This window comes from Xyrauchen texanus, chromosome 9, assembly GCF_025860055.1.
Source record: "Xyrauchen texanus isolate HMW12.3.18 chromosome 9, RBS_HiC_50CHRs, whole genome shotgun sequence".
In the NCBI taxonomy this organism is placed as follows: Eukaryota; Metazoa; Chordata; class Actinopteri; order Cypriniformes; family Catostomidae; genus Xyrauchen; species Xyrauchen texanus.
In genome coordinates, this window is record NC_068284.1 from 21,611,908 (window position 1) to 21,624,460 (window position 12,553).

The 12,553-nt window shown below is 37.1% G+C and overlaps 1 protein-coding gene across 4 annotated transcripts in view; it reads right to left on the reverse strand.

Annotated features, from left to right (window-relative positions):
* Nucleotides 1-12,553, reverse strand: part of LOC127648571 (thymocyte selection-associated high mobility group box protein TOX-like) — an 87,522-nt gene that overhangs the window by 43,170 nt on the left and 31,799 nt on the right. For 2 of the 4 annotated variants that reach the window (XM_052133211.1, XM_052133209.1), the window contains exons 2-3: nt 3,181-3,246; nt 468-575 (exon numbers count right to left, since the gene is read on the reverse strand). In XM_052133211.1, the coding sequence (XP_051989171.1) occupies nt 468-575; nt 3,181-3,246 (174 nt within the window). The remainder of the gene's footprint in view (nt 1-467; nt 576-3,180; nt 3,247-12,553) is intronic. The other 2 variants (XM_052133213.1, XM_052133212.1) reach the window with 1 other exon arrangement.

Sequence of the window (12,553 nt, forward strand, 5' to 3'; positions counted from 1 at the left end):
AATGGTGACGAAATGCTGTATCTACAGTAAACTAGCTGTTTATAGTTTTAGATGAAGTACACAGGACATTCCACTGAGTATTAGGATTAAAAGTTTAAAGGGATAGTTCACCCAATACCTTAAAAAAATAAGAGTGAATGGTGAGTCATTCTGCCTCACATCATCTTTGGTGTCCCACAGAGGAAAGATAGTCAAACAGGTTTGGAACAATATGAGGATGACTAAATTATCATTTGTTGGGTAAAGTATCCCTTTTAAGATAAGAGAAGGGAAACATAAATAAGTTTTACACTTAAAAACATTCTAAGATTTAAGCAACCCTATTCATACATGTGAAATCAATGCGCCGATCAATGACAAATAAAAGCATGATGCAAGGAAAGAGACAATCAAAAACTGTATGCAGCACAATACATATACATATAGATGGACACTTGTCTGCTCTGCACTGGTGTAGGGTTATTTACCCATGTCAGACGTGGGCCATCAGTGTGTGCAGGGGTCTCTCTTTTCCAGTGGCCGCCGGCCTGTTTGTTGCTGTGCTGCATCTGGCTGGGACTGGCAGGCACACGGAACTACAGTGGGATGCAAGGCCAAGGGGTCAACCGACACAAGCAGGGTAACAAGATACGATAGCACATGCAAGACTCCATTCAACTTTCATCACTCTACAATCCTTTCTTTTGGCTCTGCACTGATTTAGATTCTCAAAGCATCTTTCATATCCACCGGCATTAAAGCTACAGGAAACATGCAGCATGAACAAAGTGAACAGATATACGCAATGCAGACAATGCACATTTTAAATCTATTTCTGGCAGTTTACTGGACAGCTGAATAGGACAGTGTGCAGTCTTTCCTGTTTAAAGTATTATAAGCTCCATGTAACAAACAAGTGACCTGTAATTTAGTGCTCTTTCCTTTACCTCCTCCTGAATGCACTTGCTAGAACATGCTGAATAATACATGACTCAAATATCATTTATTTATTTTTCCTCTTGCTTTAGAGAGCCATAACACCACTGGGCTTAGTCTCTATTTTAGCCTACAGATTAAAATGTAATTCCCAGTAATTCTCTATATCACAACACATTGTAAATGCTATAGCTTTTTGGACTAGGGGGAATTACATTAGATTATGTCAAGTGTTGATCAGTATTCAGAGTTTTTAAAAGCATAACCCAGAGTGAATATTTGTGATAGGTGATATGATTGGCAGGTCTTTGTTCAACAAGCTTGATTATACTTCTGCATAAAAAGTTGCAATGTGTTCTGATTAGGTTTAAATATAAAATTTTCGACATGAGTAAGAAAGGTGTGAATTGCACCTTCGCACGTTTCCGGAGAACATAGACCTGTTAAACGTTACTTATGTCAAACCCAAAGATAGGAGATGTTTAGAAAAGGGTGTGAAACCATATGGGCAGTTTTTTAAAAATGTGTTTCATTATTAAATGTACTTTTACAAATGGAATAATTATTCATAGCACTTTTGTATCTTGTAATGAGAAAAACACAAGTGAGACATGGGGGGAGGGGATATTTATGAGAGGGAGAGGGAGTTAACATTAAAGGCCAAACTCTGTGACTCACAAAAACACTCAGGGATTTAATTGTTTATTGTGTTGAGGCACACTGGAGACAAGGTTGTTGGGTAATATATTTCAGAATTCAATTGTGTGGAACTGAATTCTAAGTATGAAATGTCAAATTAGGTTGAATGTAAAAGAATACAAGCACACAGTTCAAATCAATGAGTCTATAAAACTAGCAAAATCTAAATAACACATGACAAAACCAAGAAGAAAATGTTTTAATGAAGCTGTGACATTATATAGTGTGCTGCTAGATAATAAAACTAGTAATCATTCCTGTTATGCAGTGCATTTTGATGTCCCAGTCATATACGGTGTGTTTTAATATATTCCATAAAATATTAAACTCACATTTTTAAAGATATAACTCACATTAGTTAGTTGTTTCACAACTGAGTGAACATGGGATGAATTTTAAATAATTTCACAACCTTGGTTTAAGCGAATGTTGCAATTTTTGCCATGTCTCCGGCTCCTAACTTCTAGCATTTTTATAAAAATACTCCAGGTGCTTCTTCATTATTCCCTTTCTCAAATAAAAATGTTTCAAACAAAACTTGTTTTCTTGGAAAACAATTTTTAATTGGTAATCATGATACAGAAATGTATCAACATATCAAAACATTAAACAAATATTAAAATTAACTTCAATTTGACACCCTCATGTAAGATCATTTTCAATCCCTCACTTGGCTAATCTCGCTGGGCTAAGGTTCCTCCCTAGGCATCCTGATATTTTTCTTTCCATTGTGTAAATAATCAAGTTATAATTTAAATAGTTTAAGTTTACCAAAGCATATTACCAAGACATAGCAGGAATGAGCCAATAAGAAAATACTGCAGGAAAAAACCCTTTTAAAACTAATACAGTTCTACTGTTATGCATTACAGGTACTGCTTTGCTTAAACATACACATGCACACATGATCAGTCTGTCTACTGCCAATCTGACTGACTGCCACATTCATTTCCATGCCACAGTGCACAGCAGGTGTCCTGAGGGACACTAATTAATCTGTAGCCTCAATTCATTAAGCAAACATGTAAAAGGTCCCCCACAACGTGCTCTCCTCAAGCATGGACGTTCACCCTTGACCTTAATGCACTGACTTCCATGTTTCACTTTAAATATTTAAACAAGCTGTGCTTTTTATAGCAAGACACATCTCTAAAAACCAATGTGCTGAACTATCTAGTAAGCAAAGCTTGAGTCACAGATGAAACAGCCTTTTATCTTGCTTGTCGAACATGAAACAAGTGCAAGAATCCTGAAATGAACTTCCCTCGGTGAGTAACTAGAGGAGTGTTGCTCAGAAGCTACCGTTTATAGACCTGTGGCCTTGTTTGTAGCCCATACTGTGTGCAGTTTTTAATGAAAGTGTAAATGGAGGAAATGAAAGCCGGTAACAATATGCATTAAAGCTTAATTTCATTAAGCCTAGACAAAGCTTTAAATGTTTTGTTTACATGTTACAATAGCCCCTGATTAAGGTGGCGACTGATAGCGGCTCTAATTTGTGATCCACTGGCTTAAATTTGTTTAATTACGACTTAAAACAAAAGGAGTGAGCAGTAATTAACCCACCTGGTTCCCTGGCACAAAGTCCTGGCTGGGATCTGGCATACTCATAAACATGTTGTCACTGTCGTACTGCAAACAGACAGAAAGAGAAGGGGAAAAAACAATAAATAAACAGTCAAAATGTACAGTTAACACATAATCCCAGATGCAGAAGACCAGAACATGTGGTTTGTGTTGCTCTTCACTGCTTTCTCCCCAAAACACAGACCTCTTTTTGAAGACAATTAGACTTTGAAGTATCTGCTGTATCAGATGGAGATGTCAGTGATTTGATGTAATTAGTACAGTGGTAATTAAAGTGGCTGCTTGAAGGGGGATGAATGAAATCCTTTCATGTGAGCAGTGGAATAAAACAAAGGGAAATATGCACAAGTTTGATGAGCCCACACATGGATAGACCTGAGAGTGTAGGATGGGCCCAGGTGGCTCTAACACTCGCTGTGGATCTAACCCAACAAAAGCCTGTTATATCAACCATTTGACTCATTATACGATTAGCCCATTAAATCAATTTATACCACGGGTCTGTTGAATGCTTGATTCTGATTGGTTGACGGATGTTCTAAGGTGTGCAATTATTGTTCCAGTAAACACACGGCTATGAAGTATTTCCAGGTCTTGATCGCATAACGGTTTCAAATCACTTTGACAAATTGTTTCAGTTATTTCAAAGAGCCCTACAGGCTACCACAACAAAATAACAATTAAAACAATAATATTGGTTAAGTATATCGGATAAGAATGACAAACAATGTCTATAATATCCTAAATATATTTAAATTTCGACTGAAAAGCATCCTTGGTCTCTCGGTCTCTCTCTCTCTCTCTCTCTCTCTCTCTCTCTCTCTCTTTCACTCTCATCTCACCCACCATACATGCTACCACTGCAAAATAACCATATAAACCAAGACATTAGTTAAAGTAAATTGGTTAAGAACGTCAAACAATGTTATTTCAATTTCGGTTGAAAATCTCCCTCATCTCCCCCGCACTTACACACGCTCTGATTACACACACATTGTGTGTGTTGCAACCAACAAATAGAGCCGCACCTCCTGCGATTTGATCAATACAACAGTTTCTATTATCCGAAATAACTTTTAATATGTGAAACTTTTTATGTTTCAATGTATTTTGCCCTAATCAGCCTCACATAGCTATAAAGGAAAGCACCACACTACCCCTCCCCATCTCTTCTGCTTGCACACACACACACACACGCATTACCTAGTTACTCCAATGCTGAAAAGCAGCGTATCGTCCGTTGCAAGTTCTAAAGTGACGTTATTGAACTAGCAACGAAGGCTTGAGCTGTATTGAGCTAGATACACTTGATCAATACAACAGTTATATTATATGAAATATCTGTGGGAAACATATTTTTCAATAATTCCACAGTCCGATGTCAATTATTCCTTACATACAATTTTCAACCAAACAAGCTTTAAGCTGTAGTGTGTACATTTATTACAATTTTAATAAACTTATTAAAATTAAAATGTTAAAAAACGTTCTCAGTCTATCCCAGTTTATAATGCAGAGACAACTATACATTCAATGAGCTCTTTATTAGGAACACCTGTAGACCTACTTATTCATGTGATTATCTAATCAGCCAATCGTGTGGCAGTGCAATGCATAAAATCATGCAGATACGGGTCAGGAGCTTCAGTTAATGTTCACAAACCATAAGAATGGTTAAAATTTTGATCTCAGTGATTTCGACCATGGCATGATAGTTGTTGCCAGATGGGCTGGTTTGTATATTTCTGTATCTGTTGATCTCCTGGGATTTTCATACACTACAGTCTCTAGAGTTTACTCAGAATTGTGGCAAAAACTAAAAACACCCAATAAGCGGCAGTTCTGTGGACAGAAATGCCTTGTTGATGAGAGAGGTTAATGGATAAGATAACCACTCTGTACAATTGTAGTGAGCAGAATAGGATCTCAGAATGCACAACACGTCGAACTTTGAGGCGGATGGGATATAACAACAGAAGACCACATCGAGCACTTTATTGGGACCAAAGTTAGCCATTCGTGGGCTGCTTTTCCCGAATAATGTGTCAAAACATTGCTCTGTTTGTTTGAACATCTTGACAATCCCGACAGCAACATTGGCTTAACAGTGCCATGAGTTTGATGGCGGGAATGCCTTTTTTCTGACCAATAGCAGATGTGGGGAAGGGTTCGACAACCTGTTTAGCCTATTTTTAGCAGCTCATTTGGGTGATGCTAGTGATGCAAAAATTTAAAACTTTAGCTTTAAAAGATCAAATCCAAACATAGCATTGTCTAGTGTTTTTATGAGACAGCTGTAAACCCATGTAAACTTTAAAAAGTGGTAACTTGCAGTTGTTACCAAAAGTTTTTCTACTTAATCTAACACTTAAAATGAAGTGTTAGCATGCCCTAATGTTTTCAAGTTGATTAAGTGATGTTAAAAAATACTTTAAACATGAATCAAACTAGTTAATTTAGATGCTACTACATGAAGCATATTTCAGTAATGTCAACTCTCAGAATGATTAAGCATGTGAATGTGGGTATGACATATTGACAGGATATTGGTCTTGGCAGACTAGATCTGCTACACTACTGCTGCAGAGCAAGTACGAAGACTTGCTACTGCTAGAAAAACACATACATACAGAGTTAGCATGTGGACATGCTGCTGCACAATGTGACAAAATGCAACACATGCTGCATCAAGCATGTGTTACATGCTGCTGCACACATTGACATAAACAAGCCATGTGTAGCAGATCTAGGCAGGTGGAAGCTGGGGTGGAGGTGGGTTTCAGAGAAAAAAGTGGGTTTCAGGTGGGTTTTCTGTCCCAAGAAACCAGCTTAACTTCAAAATTTAGCCATTTAAATAAAAACAAGGAAAGAAACGCTAGATGATTTCTATCCAAAAACAAGTCAGAGAACAAATCAGCTTACGCCATGCAAAACAGATGTCCATGTGTCTTTCACATTAGACATGCAGCATGTGCATTCACATGCTGAAGATGCTCAAAACAGCTTCAGCTGCGTCAGTGTGGGTTAACTGTGTGATAAAAGAGAATGAGCCCATGACCCAGCTGTGCAGCACACCTGTGAAATTACAGCAGCCTACACTGCCTGCATGCTGCAGTCCACATACACACAACACACACACTGAGCAAAATCTGCTGACGTGCATGCCTGACAAAAGAGCCTGGCAATTAGCCACCAATTTACATCTGCTCAGCTTCTTTAAAACCCATGAAAAATGACTGAATAATATGAAAAGTAGAAAACTGTTTTCAGTTGGCTATGTGGGAATGGGGGACTATCATACTTTAGATGCATTCTCAGATCAGCTATATATACTGAAGGTCCTGGAGAAAGTGTTCGATTGGCGGTTGTGGGAGCAGAGGCTGGAGGGGTTCCAGACAGAGTTAATTCAGAATTCACATACAAGTCTAATTCAGAACAGAACACCCCCCCCCCCCCCCCAAAAAAAAAGGTCAACTGCAACATTGCTTTGAGGTCAAGTTAATCAAATCAGTGAAATTACTAACTAAAATGGAATGAAATAAGACCCTGCTCCTTTTATATATCTACTGGTGTATAGAGTTGCAACTTTTCTTGGTTCATTAAAATGGGATAATATAATGTATAGTGAGAACAGAAGATGAGCTGTTGGGAAGCATGATCTGAACCTCCTAGAAAACTAGCTGCTAAAAAGTGACAATGATACACAAAAACATAGGCACAGAAGTGCTTTTAAATATGTAATATAAAAACAGGGTTGACTGTCAATGGAGTTTTAAATGTATGATTTTAGTTTGACACACTACACTGAAGCAAAATACTGTATGTGCGTGTCAATGAAGTAGGACATTCCTGAACATGAGAGAGAGAGAGCGTAATAATGAAAGGAGAGAGAAAAATTTCAAGGACAAATGGCTGACGCCTGTCAATGGCTGAATGTTTGTATTTCTGTTCATCCTAGCAGCACATCTCATTTCATTATGCTGGCTCGAGATAATTCTATGGAAATGAAATGGCAATAATCCTAATGAAAGCCTATCACATTGCGACCTTTTAAGTGTGCAAGTTGATGGGCCGATCTGATTTTTTTGCGCACGGATGACAGTTAATTTCATGCTAGCTTATTGATTGTGATTAATGTGATCAGGCTGATCTAAGATGTGTTCTATTCTTAAACTATGAAATGTGCTGCTTCTTGAAACACAACTACAACCTATGAATGTTACAGACTCTATTTAGGAATGGGTAAATATGTTTGCTGCAAAAAGGTTGAAAGTGTGTGTCATAATTTTTCAACCAAGCTGCAGTCATTGGTGTAGATCCATGAAAATATCTTAAAAGCTTACTGTATATGTAGCTTATAAAATGGATAATCCCGACTCTAAAATTCTGATCGGATGAGCTGTGTTCAAAGCCGTTGTAAAATGACTATAAACACTACTTTGATGGTATATTCTACGCACCTTTTTCCTAAACGCTGAAGTGTTCCACAGATAAGTTTGTAAAAAAAGGGGAAATGAAAAACGCGTCTCCCCTTACAAACAATCGAAACTACTCGCAAACTTGCCTCAAATTTGCCTCTCTTTATTTTCACACGCAAATAAGCTTTTGGCAAACCTTTGGCAACAATGGACAATTTGCTGCAAGTTTGCCATGAATTCTCAATATTCGTAAGGGTCCATAGTGCAGATACTTTACAGAGCTGCGATGACTTTATGGGTGTATAGCTGACTTGAAGCAATTGCCTGAGATTAGCTATCCTGATATCATTAACTACTTAGAGTTATTATGACAGCCAATAACTGCACAGGTTATGCATGAACAAATTTTTACTCCAACTAACCCTTAAAATATTTGTTGTTCTCAATCTGGATATGTTTATTATGGAGACAGGTAACAGACAACAGTGATCAAAATCATCACTGTACCTCCAAGTGGTTAGTCTACTGTGGATATTAATGTGCCAACGACAAATAGCCTACAGTTAGTATAATGAGCTATGTTATTTGACAGAGGAATTATGATTATTAGACCCTATTATTAATACAAGTAATTGTTTATTGAACATTTGTGTTTTTATCATATTAACGATTCCAGTGTTTTATAAAAGCAATACTTACTGTGGTTGATTTTACAATGGTTAAGAGGGTTTCAAGTCGTTCACCCCCTACCAATGGATAAATCACTGTGATGCACACCTTCTTGTGGCTTATTGGTTTATTAAAGGAATATTCCAGGTTCAACACCAGTTAAGATCAATTGACAGCATTTGTGGCATAATGCTGATTACTTCAAAAAACTATTTTGATGTTCTTTTCTTTATAAAAAGCAAAAATCGAGGTTACAGCGTGACACTTATAATGGAAGTTAATGGGTCCAATTTTTGGAGGGTTTAAATGCAGAAATATAAAGCTAATACTTTTATAAAAACACTTACATTAATCATGTTAAAACCCATGTGTTATTTGAGCTGTAAATCTTAATTTTAGTTTTAGGGGCGTTTTAAGGTTTTCTTTTAAAGAAAAGGAGGAACAAGTCAAAATAAATATTTGTGATAATCAACATTATGCAACAAATGCGGGCGATTGTGCTTAAAGGAATAGTTCACCCAAACATGAAAATTCTCTTATTATTCACTTCCCCTGATGCCATCCCAGAAGATAGAGTTCTGTCAGGTCCTTATAATGCTGGTAGAAAAGTCATATTTAGGCAGCATAAAATGAATCCATGCGACTCCAGTCAATCAATGAATGCTTTCGGAAGCGAATCGATAGTTTTATGTAAGAAACAAGTCAATAATTAAAACATTTTAAAATTTTAAATCGGTGCTTCCATCCAGGGCTCTAAAGCTGTCACATGACATTTGTACTATTGTTGTAAATATGTGCCACTTCCAAATTCTTGTGTGAACTCACTGACGCGCTTGTGTCACACAACAGCTATGTTATGCATCAGCTGCTGGGAAGAAGCACTTCTTAAAAGTTAATAACGATTTATTTTTTACACAAACGTATTGATTCGCTTCAGAAGACATTCATTGATCAACTGGAGTCATGCGGATTACTTTATTGCTGCCTAAATGTGACTTTTAGACCGTCAAAGTGCTGGCACCCGTGTACTATGACTATGCACTTCCATTATAAGGACCTGACAGAGCTCTATCTTCTTCTAAAAACCTTAATTTGTGCTCTGCTGAAGAAAGACAGTCATACACATCTGGGATGACATCAGAATAATTGAATAATAAAATAATTAACATTTTTGGGTGAATTATTCCTTTAAATTGTATTGAACCCGGTATATTCCTTTAAACGATCACAGTAATTTCTGAAGCACACAACAGACTATGTCAGGTTATGTTGATTAATAAAACCTGATGCCTCATTTCTATGCCATTGTCTCCCACTCAAATGGCACCCTGTTATTTTTAACAGAATGTTCCTAACTCTTTCACACCATATATCCATTTCTATAAAGATTCTTTAAATGTTCACACTGTCGTGACCTTTCACATGTCTCATGTCCACGTGCTGTTCTATCTGCTTAGCTCTCACCCTCTATCAGTCACTATTTGCATTTGAATGCCAGTGGAAAGTATGAGGCAGCCTTAGCTGAAAAAGTGAAACCTCAGAGCTAAACCCATCAAACTGACACCAAATCCATCAAGCAACAGTTGGACAACATCCTCCCTCACCTTCACAACGAATGTGCTTTCGGAGCAAATCTTGGCATGTGTGAACTCCATTTTGTGAATTGTACAGGCGATTTTCTTTGATTTGTGTGAACTAGCATCTCTCAATCTTGTGGCAAGCTGGGAGCCTTTTTGTGTCACTGTAGCATTTCATTCATTGCCTGAGATGCCATTACATGACCAATAAAACCACACCCAGTGCAGATTCTGATTCTAAAATCTGACAGCTTGATTGCATAAGATACTTGCACAAATTATTATGTTATTGCAGAAAAACAAGAGCTATCATTTAGCTGCAGGGCCGCGGGTATAAGCTACATCCTAAAATAAACAACACTTTTAGTGTGAAAGAAAGAACGTATCTGTGCAAACAGGTCAACAAACGACTACAATGTTCGTTCAGCAACTGCTGCGGTGATGCAAATGAGCTATCAAATAACAAAAACAACAAAAACAAAACTGGGCCTAATGGCTGCGGGACTGTAAATCGATCCCTTCCACACTCCGCCCCAAGCGTCTGGCAGCTTCACAGGAAGCTTAGGTAAAAGAAATTGATCCCAACTGACATGACCACATGCTAACAAATTCCTCATTATGATTAATATGAAGCGCTCCTCTGGGGGAGGAGGGTAATGACATGCTAGTGTTCTCCCAGAATAATATTAGAAAGTCTGTGGCAACACTTATTAGCGCTGTAATTAAACTGTTCATCCTTAAACGACTCCCCTGGTTCAGAGCGACAAGGCCTTAGGGCCATTGAGTGTGCGGGGACTTTACTGTGGCCAGGAATGTGTTCATTTGCTAATGTCCGTATTTATTTTACAAGGGGTTTCCTGTTCATTTATTCTAATTAGTGATACCGCAGGGTCTCAGTGTTGACACAAGTTGTATTTGTATCTGAACTGAGATTGGTTTCAAGATTTCTCAATTACTGTACTTAAAATAAGCGATACAAAAAAATTAAAAAGGTGAGAAAATCAAAGCAGGCGTTCCAGATGAATATATTCAGTTGATTTATTTGTTGTATTTAAAGCTTTTTGTTGCTTTTAAACTAAAGCTTTTTTTTTTGTTTTGTTTTTTTTATTAAAAATGCACAAATTTTTTCCTCATTAAAAAAGTTGAACTCTTAAAGACATGAATTGTAATATGTAGGAAATCATGACCATTCATATTATAATGAAGACTCCAGTCATATCAGTAACCTTAAAAAGCTGTTTTATTCTACATTGAGAGGGTCCACACATGGGGAATCACTTGACCAGTCGAATACTACTCACTAAATCTCAGTAACTGTCCTGTTATTTGACACATTCACTCATTGATTAACGTAATCATGGCTGACTGTGAACATCTGAAACAAATGAAAACTTTTGATTTTAAATGATGCTTCATCCAAGCCACTAAGTGTCAGTGTAACTCCAAGATGACACAAAGACAAAACTTACTGAGTGCACCTTTAAGCTTAAAATAACAATTTTAAGTGATTTTAATAAGCTACATTTAGAAAAGTTTACCAAAAAATTAGGGCAAATTAGCTTTTAAAATTGATTTACAACAATGCATTTTTACTATGTACAGTTATTGGCACTGACCCTGCTGAAGCAAACCCCACAATCATTTCTTTGTTTTGGACTTAACCTTCATTTAGAACACCCCCCTACTTCAATCCCTTAACCCAGCCACCCCCTGGGGCCTATAAAATGAAAATGTGAAGACAGAAACTAATAATATAAGTAGTATTGTTATTATATTACAAAAATAAGTGAAAAGACTAATAACATTGCATATTTTGTCCCACTGAAATGCTCATTCTACATTACAGCACTGATTTTGAATTGGATGTAGATGTAAATTTACTGGTAACAACAACAGTAAGGTTATCTTTAACATCTATAAAAAGTAAAAAGACCTAATTTATGTGACTAAATTATTCTAACAGTGTGACTGAGTTGGAACTCCTTTCATCAGGTTCCTTTTGATTCAAATGAGTCATCTCTAGGGATTTCTGAAGGCAAACAAAATCAGTTCTATTATCTAACACTCAAATATATTTATATACTGAGAAAAAGATAATATACACCCCTGATTTATATACAGGAAACCTTTTTCACTCTAAAGCGACTATAAAGTAGATATACACTCGCTGAGCACTTTATTAGGAACACCTGTACATCTACTTATCTATGCAATTATCTAATCAGCCAATCGTGTGGCAGCAGTGCAATACATAAAAAACATGCAGATATGGGTCAGGAGCTTCAGTTAATGTTCACATCAACCATCAGAATGGAGCAAATGTTTTATCTTATTGTGTGTGTGTGTGTGTGTGTGTGTGTGTGTGTGTGTGTGTGTGTGTGTGTGTGTGTGTGTGTGTGTGTGTGTGTGTATAAATAACACTGAAGTCCAAACCAAAATGCAGAAAGTTATGGATAGATTATTAACATTTGTGAGACTGTTTGAATGTGGCCCAGGTGCCGGTAGTTTGAGAGCTCTGCTCTCGAGAGTAATACCTTGCAGTGCCTGAAGTCTGTATTCCTCTATGAGATCTCTAGAGGTCAACAGGATTTCTGCAGAACCCCTCTGCCGGGCCTCATCATTACACTGTGTAAACAGATAAAATGGATACGTTCTGGCTAAACCTATATAACCCTTCTATGAGCATAC